The following is a 19,458-nucleotide window of genomic DNA, read 5'->3' as shown; positions in this document are numbered from 1 at the left end:
ACTAATGGCCTGACTACTGCAGGAAACATATTATGTTAGTCGAACTCTTTAGTATAGCACTAATCACGCGTCAGAACGACTCTGTATAAGATCCAGAGTGTCTTATGGATGCTTATCATTACAGTTTCATTGAAATACATATGCTAAGAGAGAAGAATATTCAAATATTTCCCATGTACCTATTCTTCCCTTGAGTACACGGACGTCACTTAGGGGGCAGGAGGGGCAATTGCCCTCTCCAAGAGTTTGAGGAATACTGTTTACCCGCGGACATTAGGTCTCTCGACACTTCTGCGCATGACAGAAGTAGAACAGTCCACTACAAAAAATAGGTATGTGTAGGTACAGGCAACAAGTGTTCGTTTTCTCCTCTGGGAGCGACTCTGGGGGCGAGAGAAAGAAGGCTGGAAGTTTAAACATAGTTGCCAAGCTACATAAATTGGATCCAGATCAGCAGTACATTCTAGTCAGGCGATGATGTCACGCAGTGAATAGAGCGCGCGCATTTTAAATGCAGCCTAGCTTTGTGTTTCTAGGGGTTTCGATATTCGGTTGATTGCGCCAAATACTCGCGCGAGGACATAAGCTATTGTCTTTCTCTACAGTAGACACACGTTTGTGGTTGTGCAATTTACTGTTTTTTCTAGTTCTTTCTCTTACCTGTTTCGTGTTTATGCTTGCGCTTGTGTGTTGTGTGTGTGTGTGTACGTGCGTTGTTTTGTGTATATTTTAATACGATGGAGCCAATACCGTCAACCAGTGCTGGCGTGAAGAAACACTTACGTAGTGCCGAGAAAAGACTAATCCATAATGTGGTGACATTTTGTGACAAAGAAGCGCTAGAAGACCGTCTTCTAATTCCCCTTTCTCAGGCTACCAAACGTGCAAGTGTAATTGCGAAAGTTTCAGAGTCAACTGTGAAAAGAATTCCTAGAGAAGCGAAAGGTGAAGATGTGCCGAAATTTCAATCGCCAAAAAAGCGCCAGAAAAAGGCCACTATCGAGAACATAGCTTAGGACGATTTTGATAGAGACGTTATAAGGAGAGTTATACATGAATTTTATGCGAACGAGAAAAGAGTTCCTACTATCCCCAAATTGCTTCCTGTGTTGCAAACACGTATTAATTTTCGTTGGCAACGCGAAACTTTAAGGAGAGTTTTACATGAAATCGGTTTTAGTTTCAAGAAGTGTCAGAACAAGCGAAAGTTTATAATGGAGCGGAGTGATATAGTGTTAGCTAGAACTCAATATTTGAGAACAGTACGACGTTACAGGAACGAAAAAAGACCGATCGTATTTTTGGATGAATCGTGGATAGACAGCAACTTAACCTTCAGCAAATGTTGGCAAAGTGGTGAAGAACATGGAGTTGTGGAAACCGGAAATGCCTCGCGACGCATAATTATTTTATGCGCGGGGGGAGAAATGGGTTTTATACAGAATGCCAATTTAATGTACAAAGCCAATTCGACATCTGGCGATTATCATGGTCAGATGAATTCCACAATCTTCGAAAAGTGGACAAGAGAAAAACTTATTCCAAACCTTCCTGAACATGCTGTGGTCGTTATTGACAATGCGCCATATCACTCAATACAATTAAACAAACCCCCAACATCATCTAACAAAAAGCAAGAGATCATGGGTTGGCTTTCTGTAAACAACGTTCCTCATTCCCCAGACATGCGTAAAATTGAACTGCTAGACCTGGTGAAAAAGAACGCACCCACAACGAAGATATTCAAATTCGACATGATGCTCCAAGAGCATGGATTCATGGCTTTGAGATTACCCCCATACCATTGCGACATTAATGCCATTGAGTACGTTTGGGCAGATGTGAAAAGGTTTATCCATGACCGAAATGTAACTGGAGATCTAGATATGATGACTCTGTTTAAGTACACTGAGCAGGCGATTAACAGTGTTACCGTGGAAGAGTGGAAAAAGCATTACTCTCATGTGGTGTCATTGGAAAATACGTATTGGGAGAGAGATGGAATCATTGAAGAAGTATGTGATCCTATAGTGATTAGTGTAAGTGCGAGTGATGATGATGATGACAGTGATTATTCTGATGACAGTGATGAATGAACGGATCTAACCTAAGGTGAGCTGTTTAGTTTTATTTACTTATTTTGTTTAAAATGCTATTTCTTTATTTTGTTGTGTAACATTTTATTACTTATTTATTTATTTAGTTTACTTATTTTATTGCCTTCAGTTGTTACTACTGCGCACTGGAATGTGGGACAATGTAGCTAAAGGAATCTGCTATATCCTATTATTAAAGTACTATCACCGGCGGATGAATTGTTACGCTCGTTACCTTGCAATTAAAAGGTCTCAGGTTCGATTCCCGGTGGAGACTCAGGTGGCTCGGTCCCACGTTAAACTGTGAAATTTCATCTTGAGAGGACATCGCCAGCACATAGACATGAACAACAAACTAGCATCAGTTCTTCTTATCATGGCTCTTGGGCTCTCTTTTAGCAATTTAATGCGCGAATTAGTTGTTAGAAACCATTATATCCCCCCCCCTTGATGCACTCGAACAAAAATCATTCTACCACACATTTCACTACTACGGGTAATAATCACCGATTATCGTGCTTTCAGTGATGCAGGCCCACTTCGATTTCATTCTCATATTATTATTCATAAATGGGGGCGCGGTGGTAGAGCGTTCACCTCCGTTGCTTGGGGTCCCTGGTTCGATCCCAGCTCGCGACGTGTGGACCTTGTGTGAACAAACATCGTGCTCGTGGGTTTTCTCTGGGTTCTCCTGTTTCCTCCCACTTTCTTCACTCCACCATTTCATTCATTTCTCATCATCAGTCTCCTTTAGCCTAGCCGGCATAACCGTGGGACGTAAAATTTAAGATTTCATTTTTTTATTCATAAAATCTTATCAGCTATAGTTTTGGTGCCGGGTTGGTAACACTGTTCAAACAAACCACCCTCGCCAATAACCAATGCCTTCCTTCCTCTTCTTCTTTTACACTTCTCTCCTTTCATTAACATAGACTCTCCTTGGCACTCTGCCAACTGGAGGTCTCTGCCGAATGGGCGAACAGTACATATACTTTAATCGACTGTCTGCTAATATACTAGTACAAAACGTGGAAGTCTTATGTCGGTGGTGCTCTTGCCTCTTCCCCCAAGCGAAATTTGAAATTACGCCCCTGTTAGAGTAGTTTTAATTCATATACCCTATTTCTATGCTTCCCTTGGCAACACTCGACGCTCATTCCCAGCATTGACACCTGACCTCGTGTCTCGGTTTGACCACTCTCCGCTAGTTGCAGTGCTGAGAAAATGAAGCGTGTACGAACAGTATAATGTGCAAAATAAACTATATATGCCTCTACCAGGAATCGACTGCAGGAGTTTGGCAGCTAAGAGTTGGGTCGCTCATGTGATACGTCGTGGTGTGCACGTTAAGACAGACGCTGGTGAAGCAAGAAAAAAAGTATAAATGGCTTGTGGAAACATTTGCCCCTGTTTAATTAAACAATTTAATGTTTATAATAATGTCACGTTGGTAAATTCTTTTAAAATAAAAGTGAGACGGATCAAATGACTGCATCACATTACAATTGTAAGTCCGTCTCTGTACGTGATACTAGACACCGGGTGATTTACGGCCCAGATGCCACAAGGAAACAGAGAACTGTTTACAGGAATGGCCCACCAAGTCTTTGCATAGGCGATAAATACAAGAGAACAAAATAAAAAGAAAACATAACAAGTGGAATGAAAAATTCTAAAGAAAGAACCCACCCCATATGTTGGCCATTACCTTTGGCCATCGTTTCCATACTAGATTCTTCTTGTGATTTTCATTTACCTGTCATGACAGTGTTGCCAAGACTCTATACATTTACAAAATGACAAAATATATTTAGTATACATTTACAAAATGAAGTTACGCTAAAGTTTTTTACTCGACAAACGTATTCACGGAAACTCTCTCTATATAAAATCGGATAAAACAAATGCAATAGAGAATACAATGGTAGTACTAAACTATATAAGGAAAACTCACATAAGTAAGGACAAAATAAGAAAAAAAAATAATGGCACCACCATGGCAATGGGGGTCTGGAAAAAAAATTCCAACTCAACTTATAAAAATAATTTAAAAATTCCTTCAGTTTAACGTCCAACGATTATTTCCTTTAGGTAAGGAAGACGGACGATTAAGACAAGTGAATGATGATGGAAGAATTGGTGGGATGAAATGTGGGAGGAAATAGAAGTACCACGAAAAACTGGTGAACACCATGTCCACAGCGAACTTACTTTGCCGGGGATTGAACCAAGGATTCCACTGACCATTGAACACTGAGCATTTCCCCCTAATATGAAAGTGATACATGTAACAATGAAACATTCATAGAACCAAAGAATAAAAATGAGAATAGCAGATCAAAGGATACATAACCAAGTAATATTAACCAAAAAATATGTAGAGAAAGAAGTATTGAAAATGTGGTGCACAACAATCTGGAGCATCCAATAACTCAAAGAAAAACTGGCAGAAAACATAAAAGGAATGGAAAAAGGAACAGACTGGAAAATAACGGAGAATGAAGATAGAAAAAAGTGAAATGGACACAAATCAATTGCATAAAAACGTAGAAATACAAATGCAATTGGAAGATTAGAAGATGGAAAAATATTAACAACATCATCAAGACATTTGGTCAGAATCTAAATAGTACCTGGAAAAACAATAGTTGTTTCTCAATTACAGGATCAAATGAAATACAGCTTCAGTGAATTGGAATATTATCGGATGTGCAGGAATTAGAACAATTAATCAGGAATGCATAAGAAAGAAAAGGAAAATTAGTATAATAGATCTAAACAGAGTGTATGAGGATTCGGTGCGACTATACGGTAGAATGGTATATGACAGTTGCTCTACCGACCCAATTAATTAGTAAATCATTTATTCTTATATTCTTTAGTGAACATTTTGATTTTCTTTTTAAAAAAAATAAAATAAAGACTCTGGGCCTTATCCAGAGCCGTTTTGAAGTCTGATTAATGACTTACTACCGGTTCGACTAACGGATGGTTATCAAAAGTGTATTCAGTCTCTGTTTAGGACGTAGTAGTTGACGAAGTTAATCAACTGTGACTAATTAATCTAGACCAGAGGGTACCGTTTTAGCCAAGGTTTAGCTTGTGCGACACATTTCGGATTTCGTATTTTATGTATTTTCATGTTTACAGACTACGCATGCGCACACCTTCTTTTCCGTAGTTGCCACATTTATTTTTCTCACCCGATGCATTGAGATTATATTAGTTAATCATACCCAAAACAACTGTTTAGTTGTATTCAAAGTAGACTCTGAATACTAAAAAGTACACATTCCTTAGTAAAGAGCTAGTATGGCACTAACTAGTCCGTGACTAATACTTCATTAACGAATTATCTCTGAATACCGCCCTCTGTATTTCTGTTTGTCTCCAAACACTTATTTTCTTTATTCGCTTTCCAACGGCATGCAGTATTTCAACGGTAAGACACCTCACGACCATCAACAGCTCGTGGACCCCACTCAAGTTCTATTGTAAAGCTAGACAATACGTCTAGAAAGAGAATCTATACAATAGCTCTTGTAGAAAAGAGGGATATTCGCAAGCACGTGATAAAACAAAAGAAACCACACCGGCACGATACTGCAAGCTAGAAATCCATTAGCGCATTTTAACATATTTTAGGCCCTTTTTAGACGTTATGATAAATCATCAAGGGTAGAGATTTTTTTATCATATGCATGTGAGATATTTTCTATTTACACACAGCGATATTTTCCGTAGATATCTCTAGCACATGGTCAATAGGGTCTGACATCTTTCGGAGATTATGCGAACTAATTCAGAAAGTTTGAGTTTCTCCTAGACGAACAAAACATGACCACGCTGTTTGTGAGTGTGTGTGTGTGTATGTGTGTGCAGCGTGTCACTCGGAAAATGACAATTCCTGTTTCTCGCTAATTTGTTCGCGCCGTAGTGAGATAAAGACCTCACTACTAATAATGATCAACTGAACTGAAATTACGGATTTTGTGTTGCACACACGCGCGAACAAAGAAAGAAATTATACCACTCTCCTCCCGTTAGCACCAACCAATCAGAATTGTAAAATAAAATAATTTTGTTAGTAGTAGAAAATGGATCGATCTGGAACAGTATTGGCCAACCTAGGCCAACTCACAAGCCCCTGGGAAATTGACCACCGTACACCGTGAGCCCACGGTCTTTTACGACCTCCATTTTAGGGGTGAATTTATTACCTTTTATGAGCACTTTTTAGGGATTGTATTCGTTCTCTTTTATGAGCACTCTTTAGGGGGTGTACTCGTTCTCTTTTATGAGCATATTTTTCAACCCCTATTTTAACATAGCAGAAATTACACTGAGACTATGAACACACAGCAAAGCAGATAACACACAGCAGAACAAATAACACAAAAGAGTACGTAACATAACAAGGGTGTATTCATACTCTTTTATGACCACTTTTTAAGGGGTGAACTCGTTCCCTTTTCCAACCCCTATTTTAACATAGCAGAAATTACACTGAGATTATGAACACACAGCAGAGCAGATAACACATAAGAGTACGTAACATAACAAGGGTGTACTCCTTCTCTTTTATGAGCATATTTTTCAACCCCTATTTTAACATAGGAGATAACACATAAGATTACGAACACATAGAAGAGCAGATAACACATAAGAGTACGTAACATAACAAGGGTGAACTCGTTTCCTTTTATGAGCATATTTTCCAACCCCTATTTTAACATAGCATAGAATACATGGCGACTATGAACACACAGCAGAGCAGATAATACATAGCAGAGCTAATAAAAGAACATGGCTTATTTTCTAACCCCTATTTTAACATAGCAGAAATTACACTGAGACTATGAACACACAACAACCTCCATTTTAGGGGTGGACTCGTTCTCTTTTATGAGCATATTTTCCAACCCCTACGAACACATAGCAGAGGTGTATTCGTTTTCAATCCCTTAGCATAAGAGTATGTAACATAGCAGTTACGAACACATAGCAGAGCAGATAATAAACACAACAACCTCCATTTTAGGGGGTGTATTCATTCCCTTTTATGAGAATATTTCCCAACCCTTATTTTACCATAACAGAGACTACGAAACATAGCACAGGGGGTGTATTCATTTTCTCCACCCTAATTAAACATAGCAGAAATTACACTGAGACTACGAACACACAGCAGACCAGAGAATACATAAAATTCATTCCCTTTTATGAGTACATTTTAAGGGGTGTACTCGTTCTCTTTTATAATTACTTTTGCAACCCCTATTTTACCATAGCAGAAATTACATAAGATCGGATAATGACCATCGAGGTCAAAGGTCAAAGTACTTAAAACCCAATAACTCGAAAACGGAGACCCATATTGAGATAGAGTTTCCAAATCTAGTAATTGGTCATCAGGTACTACAAGTTCCGAAATAGTGGCCATCGAGGTCAAAGGTCAAAATACTTAAAACCTAATAACTCGAAAACGGAGCCAAATATCGAAGTGGTGTTTCCACATTTAGCAAGAGGTCATCAACTAGTACAAGTTCCAAAATAATGACCATCGAGGTCAAAGGTCAACATACTTAAAACCTAATAACTCGAAAACGGAGACACATATTGAGATAGAGTTTCCAAATCTAGTAATTGGTCATCAGGTACTACAAGTTCCAAAATAGTGGCCATCGAGGTCAAAGGTCAAAATACTTAAAACCTAATAACTCGAAAACGGAGACACATATTGAGATAGAGTTTCCAAATCTAGTAATTGGTCATCAGGTACTACAAGTTCCAAAATAATGACCATCGAGGTCAAAGGTCAAAGTACTTAAAACCCAATAACTCAAAAACGGAGACACATTGAGATAGAGTTTCCAAATCTAGTAATTGGTCATCAGGTACTACAAGTTCCAAAATAGTGGCCATCGAGGTCAAAGGTCAAAACTCCAAACGGAGCCAAATATCGAAGTGGTGTTTCCACATTTAGCAAGAGGTCATCAACTAGTACAAGTTCCAAAATAATGACCATCGAGGTCAAAGGTCAACATACTTAAAACCTAATAACTCGAAAACGGAGACACATATTGAGATAGAGTTTCCAAATCTAGTAATTGGTCATCAGGTACTACAAGTTCCAAAATAGTGGCCATCGAGGTCAAAGGTCAAAATACTTAAAACCTAATAACTCGAAAACGGAGACACATATTGATATAGAGTTTCCAAATCTAGTAATTGGTCATCAGGTACTACAAGTTCCAAAATAATGACCATCGAGGTCAAAGGTCAAAATACTTAAAACCTAATAACTCGAAAACGGAGACACATATTGAGATAGAGTTTCCAAATCTAGTAATTGGTCATCAGGTACTACAAGTTCCAAAATAGTGGCCATCGAGGTCAAAGGTCAAAATACTTAAAACCTAATAACTCGAAAACGGAGACACATATTGAGATAGAGTTTCCAAATCTAGTAATTGGTCATTAGTTACTACAAGTTCCAAAATAGTGGCCATCGAGGTCAAAGGTCAAAATACTTAAAACCTAATAACTCGAAAACGGAGACACATATTGAGATAGAGTTTCCAAATCTAGTAATTGGTCATCAGGTACTACAAGTTCCAAAATAATGACCATCTAGGTCAAAGGTCAACATACTTAAAACCTAATAACTCGAAAACGGAGACACATATTGAGATAGAGTTTCCAAATCTAGTAATTGGTCATCAGGTACTACAAGTTCCAAAATAGTGGCCATCGAGGTCAAAGGTCAAAACTCGAAAACGGAGCCAAATATCGAAGTGGTGTTTCCACATTTAGCAAGAGGTCATCAACTAATACAAGTTCCAAAATAATGACCATCGAGGTCAAAGGTCAACATACTTAAAACCTAATAACTCGAAAACGGAGACACATATTGAGATAGAGTTTCCAAATATAGTAATTGGTCATCAGGTACTACGAGTTCCAAAATAGTGGCCATCGAGGTCAAAGGTCAACATACTTAAAACCTAATAACTCGAAAACGGAGACACATATTGAGATAGAGTTTCCAAATCTAGTAATTGGTCATCAGGTACTACAAGTTCCAAAATAATGACCATCGAGGTCAAAGGTCAAAGTACTTAAAACCCAATAACTCGAAAACGGAGACACATTGAGATAGAGTTTCCAAATCTAGTAATTGGTCATCAGGTACTACAAGTTCCAAAATAATGACCATCGAGGTCAAAGGTCAACATACTTAAAACCTAATAACTCGAAAACGGAGACACATATTGAGATAGAGTTTCCAAATCTAGTAATTGGTCATCAGGTACTACAAGTTCCAAAATAGTGGCCATCGAGATCAAAGGTCAAAACTCGAAAACGGAGCCAAATATCGAAGTGGTGTTTCCACATTTAGCAAGAGGTCATCAACTAGTACAAGTTCCAAAATAATGACCATCGAGGTCAAACGTCAAAGTACTTAAAACCCAATAACTCGAAAACGGAGACACATTGAGATAGAGTTTCCAAATCTAGTAATTGGTCATCAGGTACTACAAGTTCCAAAATAATGACCATCGAGGTCAAAGGTCAACATACTTAAAACCTAATAACTCGAAAACGGAGACACATATTGAGATAGAGTTTCCAAATCTAGTAATTGGTCATCAGGTACTACAAGTTCCGAAATAGTGGCCATCGAGGTCAAAGGTCAAAATACTTAAAACCTAATAACTCGAAAACGGAGCCAAATATCGAAGTGGTGTTTCCACATTTAGCAAGAGGTCATCAACTAGTACAAGTTCCAAAATAATGACCATCGAGGTCAAAGGTCAACATACTTAAAACCTAATAACTCGAAAGCGGAGACACATATTGAGATAGAGTTTCCAAATCTAGTAATTGGTCATCAGATACTACAAGTTCCAAAATAATGACCATCGAGGTCAAAGGTCAACATACTTAAAACCTAATAACTCGAAAACGGAGACACATATTGAGATAGAGTTTCCAAATCTAGTAATTGGTCATCAGGTACTACAAGTTCCAAAATAGTGGCCATCGAGGTCAAAGGTCAAAAATCGAAAACGGAGCCAAATATCGAAGTGGTGTTTCCACATTTAGCAAGAGGTCATCCACTAGTACAAGTTCCAAAATAATGACCATCGAGGTCAAAGGTCAAAGTACTTGAAACCCAATAACTCGAAAACGGAGACACATTGAGATAGAGTTTCCAAATCTAGTAATTGGTCATCAGGTACTAAAAGTTCCAAAATAATGACCATCGAGGTCAAAGGTCAACATACTTAAAACCTAATAACTCGAAAACGGAGACACATATTGAGATAGAGTTTCCAAATCTAGTAATTGGTCATCAGGTACTACAAGTTCCAAAATAGTGGCCATCGAGGTCAAAGGTCAAAGCTCAAAAACGGAGCCAAATATCGAAGTGGTGTTTCCACATTTAGCAAGAGGTCATCAACTAGTACAAGTTCCAAAATAATGACCATCGAGGTCAAAGGTCAACATACTTAAAACCTAATAACTCGAAAACGGAGACACATATTGAGATAGAGTTTCCAAATCTAGTAATTGGTCATCAGGTACTACAAGTTCCAAAATAGTGGCCATCGAGGTCAAAGGTCAAAACTCGAAAACGGAGCCAAATATCAAAGTGGTGTTTCCACATTTAGCAAGAGATGATCAACTAGTACAAGTTCCAAAATAATGACCATCGAGGTCAAAGGTCAACATACTTAAAACCTAATAACTCGAAAACGGAGACACATATTGAGATAGAGTTTCCAAATCTAGTAATTGGTCATCAGGTACTACAAGTTCCAAAATAGTGGCCATCGAGGTCAAAGGTCAAAATACTTAAAACCTAATAACTCGAAAACGGAGACACATATCGAAGTGGTGTTTCCACATTTAGCAAGAGGTCATCAACTAGTACAAGTTCCAAAATAATGACCATCGAGGTCAAAGGTCAAAGTACTTAAAACCTAATAACTCGAAAACGGAGACACATTGAGATAGAGTTTCCAAATCTAGTAATTGGTCATCAGGTACTACAAGTTTCAAAATAATGACCATCGAGGTCAAAGGTCAACATACTTAAAACCTAATAACTCGAAAACGGAGACACATATTGAGATAGAGTTTCCAAATCTAGTAATTGGTCATCAGGTACTACAAGTTCCAAAATAGTGGCCATCGAGGTCAAAGGTCAAAACTCGAAAACGGAGCCAAATATCGAAGTGGTGTTTCCACATTTAGCAAGAGATCATCAACTATTACAAGTTCCAAAATAATGACCATCGAGGTCAAAGGTCAACATACTTAAAACCTAATAACTCGAAAACGGAGACACATATTGAGATAGAGTTTCCAAATCTAGTAATTGGTCATCAGGTACTACAAGTTCCAAAATAGTGGCCATCGAGGTCAAAGGTCAAAATACTTAAAACCTAATAACTCGAAAACGGAGACACATATTGAGATAGAGTTTCCAAATCTAGTAATTGGTCATCAGGTACTACAAGTTCCAAAATAGTGGCCATCGAGGTCAAAGGTCAAAAATCGAAAACGGAGCCAAATATCGAAGTGGTGTTTCCACATTTAGCAAGAGGTCATGCACTAGTACAAGTTCCAAAATAATGACCATCGAGGTCAAAGGTCAAAGTACTTGAAACCCAATAACTCGAAAACGGAGACACATTGAGATAGAGTTTCCAAATCTAGTAATTGGTCATCAGGTACTAAAAGTTCCAAAATAATGACCATCGAGGTCAAAGGTCAACATACTTAAAACCTAATAACTCGAAAACGGAGACACATATTGAGATAGAGTTTCCCAATCTAGTAATTGGTCATCAGGTACTACAAGTTCCAAAATAGTGGCCATCGAGGTCAAAGGTCAAAGCTCAAAAACGGAGCCAAATATCGAAGTGGTGTTTCCACATTTAGCAAGAGGTCATCAACTAGTACAAGTTCCAAAATAATGACCATCGAGGTCAAAGGTCAACATACTTAAAACCTAATAACTCGAAAACGGAGACACATATTGAGATAGAGTTTCCAAATCTAGTAATTGGTCATCAGGTACTACAAGTTCCAAAATAGTGGCCATCGACGTCAAAGGTCAAAATACTTAAAACTTAATAACTCGAAAACGGAGCCAAATATCGAAGTGGTGTTTCCACATTTAGCAAGAGGTCATCAACTAGTAAAAGTTCCAAAATAATGACCGTCGAGGTCAAAGGTCAAAGTACTTAAAACCCAATAACTCGAAAACGGAGACACATTGAGATAGAGTTTCCAAATCTAGTAATTGGTCATCAGGTACTACAAGTTCCAAAATAATGACCATCGAGGTCAAAGGTCAACATACTTAAAACCTAATAACTCGAAAACGGAGACACATATTGAGATAGAGTTTCCAAATCTAGTAATTGGTCATCAGGTACTACAAGTTCCAAAATAGTGGCCATCGAGGTCAAAGGTCAAAACTCGAAAACGAAGCCAAATATCAAAGTGGTGTTTCCACATTTAGCAAGAGATGATCAACTAGTACAAGTTCCAAAATAATGACCATCGAGGTCAAAGGTCAACATACTTAAAACCTAATAACTCGAAAACGGAGACACATATTGAGATAGAGTTTCCAAATCTAGTAATTGGTCATCAGATACTACAAGTTCCAAAATAGTGGCCATCGAGGTCAAAGGTCAAAATACTTAAAACCTAATAACTCGAAAACGGAGACACATATCGAAGTGGTGTTTCCACATTTAGCAAGAGGTCATCAACTAGTACAAGTTCCAAAATAATGACCATCGAGGTCAAAGGTCAAAGTACTTAAAACCTAAAAACTCGAAAACGGAGACACATTGAGATAGAGTTTCCAAATCTAGTAATTGGTCATCAGGTACTACAAGTTTCAAAATAATGACCATCGAGGTCAAAGGTCAACATACTTAAAACCTAATAACTCGAAAACGGAGACACATATTGAGATAGAGTTTCCAAATCTAGTAATTGGTCATCAGGTACTACAAGTTCCAAAATAGTGGCCATCGAGGTCAAAGGTCAAAACTCGAAAACCGAGCCAAATATCGAAGTGGTGTTTCCACATTTAGCAAGAGATCATCAACTATTACAAGTTCCAAAATAATGACCATCGAGGTCAAAAGTCAACATACTTAAAACCTAATAACTCGAAAACGGAGACACATATTGAGATAGAGTTTCCAAATCTAGTAATTGGTCATCAGGTACTACAAGTTCCAAAATAGTGGCCATCGAGGTCAAAGGTCAACATACTTAAAACCTAATAACTCGAAAACGGAGCCAAATATCGAAGTGGTGTTTCCACATTTAGCAAGAGGTCATCAACTAGTACAAGTTCCAAAATAATGACCATCGAGGTCAAAGGTCAAAGTACTTAAAACCCAATAACTCGAAAACGGAGACACATTGAGATAGTTTCCAAATCTAGTAATTGGTCATCAGGTACTACAAGTTCCTAAATAATGACCATCGAGGTCAAAGGTCAACATACTTAAAACCTAATAACTCGAAAACGGAGACACATATTGAGATAGAGTTTCCAAATCTAGTAATTGGTCATCAGGTACTACAAGTTCCGAAATAGTGGCCATCGAGGTCAAAGGTCAAAATACTTAAAACCTAATAACTCGAAAACGGAGCCAAATATCGAAGTGGTGTTTCCACATTTAGCAAGAGGTCATCAACTAGTACAAGTTCCAAAATAATGACCATCGAGGTCAAAGGTCAACATACTTAAAACCTAATAACTCGAAAACGGAGACACATATTGAGATAGAGTTTCAAAATCTAGTAATTGGTCATCAGGTACTACAAGTTCCAAAATAGTGGCCATCGAGGTCAAAGGTCAAAATACTTAAAACCTAATAACTCGAAAACGGAGCCAAATATCTAAGTGGTGTTTCCACATTTAGCAAGAGGTCATCAACTAGTACAAGTTCCAAAATAATGACCATCGAGGTCAAAGGTCAAAGTACTTAAAACCCAATAACTCGAAAACGGAGACACATTGAGATAGAGTTTCCAAATCTAGTAATTGGGCATCAGGTACTACAAGTTCCAAAATAATGACCATCGAGGTCAAAGGTCAACATACTTAAAACCTAATAACTCGAAAACGGAGACACATATTGAGATAGAGTTTCCAAATCTAGTAATTGGTCATCAGGTACTACAAGTTCCGAAATAGTGGCCATCGAGGTCAAAGGTCAAAATACTTAAAACCTAATAACTCGAAAACGGAGCCAAATATCGAAGTGGTGTTTCCACATTTAGCAAGAGGTCATCCACTAGTACAAGTTCCAAAATAATGACCATCGAGGTCAAAGGTCAACATACTTAAAACCTAATAACTCGAAAGCGGAGACACATATTGAGATAGAGTTTCCAAATCTAGTAATTGGTCATCAGATACTACAAGTTCCAAAATAGTGGCCATCGAGGTCAAAGGTCAAAATACTTAAAACCTAATAATTCGAAAACGGAGCCAAATATCGAAGTGGTGTTTCCACATTTAGCAAGAGGTCATCAACTATTACAAGTTCCAAAATAATGACCATCGAGGTCAAAGGTCAAAGTACTTAAAACCCAATAACTCGAAAACGGAGACACATTGAGATAGAGTTTCCAAATTTAGTAATTGGTCATCAGGTACTACAAGTTCCAAAATAATGACCATCGAGGTCAAAGGTCAACATATTTAAAACCTAATAACTCGAAAACGGAGACACATATTGAGATAGAGTTTCCAAATCTAGTAATTGGTCATCAGGTACTACAAGTTCCAAAATAGTGGCCATCGAGGTCAAAGGTCAAAAATCGAAAACGGAGCCAAATATCGAAGTGGTGTTTCCACATTTAGCAAGAGGTCATCAACTAGTACAAGTTCCAAAATAATGACCATCGAGGTCAAAGGTCAAAGTACTTGAAACCCAATAACTCGAAAACGGAGACACATTGAGATAGAGTTTCCAAATCTAGTAATTGGTCATCAGGTACTACAAGTTCCAAAATAATGACCATCGAGGTCAAAGGTCAACATACTTAAAACCTAATAACTCGAAAACGGAGACACATATTGAGATAGAGTTTCCAAATCTAGTAATTGGTCATCAGGTACTACAAGTTCCAAAATAGTGGCCATCGAGGTCAAAGGTCAAAGCTCGAAAACGGAGCCAAATATCGTAGTGGTGTTTCCACATTTAGCAAGAGGTCATCAACTAGTACAAGTTCCAAAATAATGACCATCGAGGTCAAAGGTCAACATACTTAAAACCTAAAAACTGGAAAACGGAGACACATATTGAGATAGAGTTTCCAAATCTAGTAATTGGTCATCAGGTACTACAAGTTCCAAAATAGTGGCCATCGAGGTCAAAGGTCAAAATACTTAAAACCTAATAACTCGAAAACGGAGCCAAATATCGAAGTGGTGTTTCCACATTTAGCAAGAGGTCATCAACTAGTACAAGTTCCAAAATAATGACCGTCGAGGTCAAAGGTCAAAGTACTTAAAACCCAATAACTCGAAAACGGAGACACATTGAGATAGAGTTTCCAAATCTAGTAATTGGTCATCAGGTACTACAAGTTCCAAAATAATGACCATCGAGGTCAAAGGTCAACATACTTAAAACCTAATAACTCGAAAACGGAGACACATATTGAGATAGAGTTTTCAAATCTAGTAATTGGTCATCAGGTACTACAAGTTCCAAAATAGTGGCCATCGAGGTCAAAGGTCAAAACTCGAAAACGGAGCCAAATATCGAAGAGGTGTTTCCACATTTAGCAAGAGATCATCAACTAGTGCAAGTTCCAAAATAATGACCATCGAGGTCAAAGGTCAACATACTTAAAACCTAATAACTCAAAAACGGAGACACATATTGAGATAGAGTTTCCAAATCTAGTAATTGGTCATCAGGTACTACAAGTTCCAAAATAGTGGCCATCGAGGTCAAAGGTCAAAATACTTAAAACCTAATAACTCGAAAACGGAGCCAAATATCGAAGTGGTGTTTCCACATTTAGCAAGAAATCATCAACTAGTACAAGTTCCAAAATAATGACCATCGAGGTCAAAGGTCAAAGTACTTAAAACCCAATAACTCGAAAACGGAGACACATTGAGAAAGAGTTTCCAAATCTAGTAATTGGTCTTCAGGTACTACAAGTTTCAAAATAATGACCATCGAGGTCAAAGGTCAACATACTTAAAACCTAATAACTCGAAAACGGAGACACATATTGAGATAGAGTTTCCAAATCTTGTAATTGTCATCAGGTACTACAAGTTCCAAAATAGTGGCCATCGAGGTCAAAGGTCAAAACTCGAAAACGGAGCCAAATATCGAAGTGGTGTTTCCACATTTAGCAAGAGATGATTAACTAGTACAAGTTCCAAAATAATGACCATCGAGGTCAAAGGTCAACATACTTAAAACCAAATAACTCGAAAACGGAGACACATATTGAGATAGAGTTTCCAAATCTAGTAATTGGTCATCAGGTACTACAAGTTCCGAAATAGTGGCCATCGAGGTCAAAGGTCATAATACTTAAAACCTAATAACTCGAAAACGGAGCCAAATATCGAAGTGGTGTTTCCACATTTAGCAAGAGGTCATCCACTAGTACAAGTTCCAAAATAATGACCATCGAGGTCAAAGGTCAACATACTTAAAACCTAATAACTCGAAAGCGGAGACACATATTGAGATAGAGTTTCCAAATCTAGTAATTGGTCATCAGATACTACAAGTTCCAAAATAGTGGCCATCGAGGTCAAAGGTCAAAATACTTAAAACCTAATAACTCGAAAACGGAGCCAAATATCGAAGTGGTGTTTCCACATTTAGCAAGAGGTCATCAACTAGTACAAGTTCCAAAATAATGATCATCGAGGTCAAAGGTCAAAGTACTTAAAACCCAATAACTCGAAAACGGAGACACATTGAGATAGAGTTTCCAAATTTAGTAATTGGTCATCAGGTACTACAAGTTCCAAAATAATGACCATCGAGGTCAAAGGTCAACATACTTAAAACCTAATAACTCGAAAACGGAGACACATATTGAGATAGAGTTTCCAAATCTAGTAATTGGTCATCAGGTACTACAAGTTCCAAAATAGTGGCCATCGAGGTCAAAGGTCAAAAATCGAAAACGGAGCCAAATATCGAAGTGGTGTTTCCACATTTAGCAGGAGGTCATCAACTAGTACAAGTTCCAAAATAATGACCATCGAGGTCAAAGGTCAAAGTACTTAAAACCCAATAACTCGAAAACGGAGACACATTGAGATAGAGTTTCCAAATCTAGTAATTGGTCATCAGGTACTACAAGTTCCAAAATAATGACCATCGAGGTCAAAGGTCAACATACTTAAAACCTAATAACTCGAAAACGGAGACACATATTGAGATAGAGTTTCCAAATCTAGTAATTGGTCATCAGGTACTACAAGTTCCAAAATAGTGGCCATCGAGGTCAAAGGTCAAAGCTCGAAAACGGAGCCAAATATCGAAGTGGTGTTTCCACATTTAGCAAGAGGTCATCAACTAGTACAAGTTCCAAAATAATGACCATCGAGGTCAAAGGTCAACATACTTAAAACCTAATAACTCGAAAACGGAGACACATATTGAGATAGAGTTTCCAAATCTAGTAATTGGTCATCAGGTACTACAAGTTCCGAAATAGTGGCCATCGAGGTCAAAGGTCAAAATACTTAAAACCTAATAACTCGAAAACGGAGCCAAATATCGAAGTGGTGTTTCCACATTTAGCAAGAGGTCATCAACTAGTACAAGTTCCAAAATAATGACCGTCGAGGTCAAAGGTCAAAGTACTTAAAACCCAATAACTCGAAAACGGAGACACATTGAGATAGAGTTTCCAAATCTAGTAATTGGTCATCAGGTACTACAAGTTCCAAAATAATGACCATCGAGGTCAAAGGTCAACATACTTAAAACCTAATAACTCGAAAACGGAGACACATATTGAGATAGAGTTTCCAAATCTAGTAATTGGTCATCAGGTACTACAAGTTCCAAAATAGTGGCCATCGAGGTCAAAGGTCAAAGCTCGAAAACGGAGCCAAATATCGAAGTGGTGTTTCCACATTTAGCAAGAGGTCATCAACTAGTACAAGTTCCAAAATAATGACCATCGAGGTCAAAGGTCAACATACTTAAAACCTAATAACTCGAAAACGGAGACACATATTGAGATAGAGTTTCCAAATCTAGTAATTGGTCATCAGGTACTACAAGTTCCAAAATAGTGGCCATCGAGGTCAAAGGTCAAAATACTTAAAACCTAATAACTCGAAAACGGAGCCAAATATCGAAGTGGTGTTTCCACATTTAGCAAGAGGTCATCAACTAGTACAAGTTCCAAAATAATGACCGTCGAGGTCAAAGGTCAAAGTACTTAAAACCCAATAACTCGAAAACGGAGACACATTGAGATAGAGTTTCCAAATCTAGTAATTGGTCATCAGGTACTACAAGTTCCAAAATAATGACCATCGAGGTCAAAGGTCAACATACTTAAAACCTAATAACTCGAAAACGGAGACACATATTGAGATAGAGTTTCCAAATCTAGTAATTGGTCATCAGGTACTACAAGTTCCAAAATAGTGGCCATCGAGGTCAAAGGTCAAAACTCGAAAACGGAGCCAAATATCAAAGTGGTGTTTCCACATTTAGCAAGAGATGATCAACTAGTACAAGTTCCAAAATAATGACCATCGAGGTCAAAGGTCAACATACTTAAAACCTAATAACTCGAAAACGGAGACACATATTGAGATAGAGTTTCCAAACTAGTAATTGGTCATCAGGTACTACAAGTTCCAAAATAGTGGCCATCGAGGTCAAAGGTCAAAATACTTAAAACCTAATAACTCGAAAACGGAGCCAAATATCGAAGTGGTGTTTCCACATTTAGCAAGAGGTCATCCACTAGTACAAGTTCCAAAATAATGACCATCGAGGTCAAAGGTCAACATACTTAAAACCTAATAACTCGAAAGCGGAGACACATATTGAGATAGAGTTTCCAAATCTAGTAATTGGTCATCAGATACTACAAGTTCCAAAATAGTGGCCATCGAGGTCAAAGGTCAAAATACTTAAAACCTAATAACTCGAAAACGGAGACACATATTGAGATAGAGTTTCCAAATCTAGTAATTGGTCATCAGGTACTACAAGTTCCGAAATAGTGGCCATCGAGGTCAAAGGTCAAAATACTTAAAACCTAATAACTCGAAAACGGAGCCAAATATCGAAGT

At 37.9% G+C, this 19,458-nt stretch overlaps 1 protein-coding gene across 1 annotated transcript; it reads left to right on the top strand.

The window, feature by feature from the left end:
* The first annotated feature begins 1,214 nt into the window (after window positions 1-1,214).
* LOC145674629 (uncharacterized) lies at window positions 1,215-2,096 on the top strand. Its single transcript, XM_081744844.1, has one exon. The coding sequence runs from the start codon at window positions 1,215-1,217 to the stop codon at window positions 2,094-2,096; it is 882 nt and encodes a 293-aa protein (XP_081600970.1).
* Window positions 2,097-19,458: the final 17,362 nt, after the last annotated feature.

This window comes from Thermobia domestica, chromosome 17, assembly GCF_964235325.1.
Source record: "Thermobia domestica chromosome 17, izTheDome1.hap1.1, whole genome shotgun sequence".
In the NCBI taxonomy this organism is placed as follows: Eukaryota; Metazoa; Arthropoda; class Insecta; order Zygentoma; family Lepismatidae; genus Thermobia; species Thermobia domestica.
This window is presented reverse-complemented; position numbering and strand designations above follow the sequence as displayed.

Bases quoted from the DNA above. Each gene is read 5' to 3' on its own strand.
- LOC145674629 (XM_081744844.1), top strand. From the start codon at position 1,215: ATGGAGCGGAGTGATATAGTGTTAGCTAGAACTCAATATTTGAGAACA.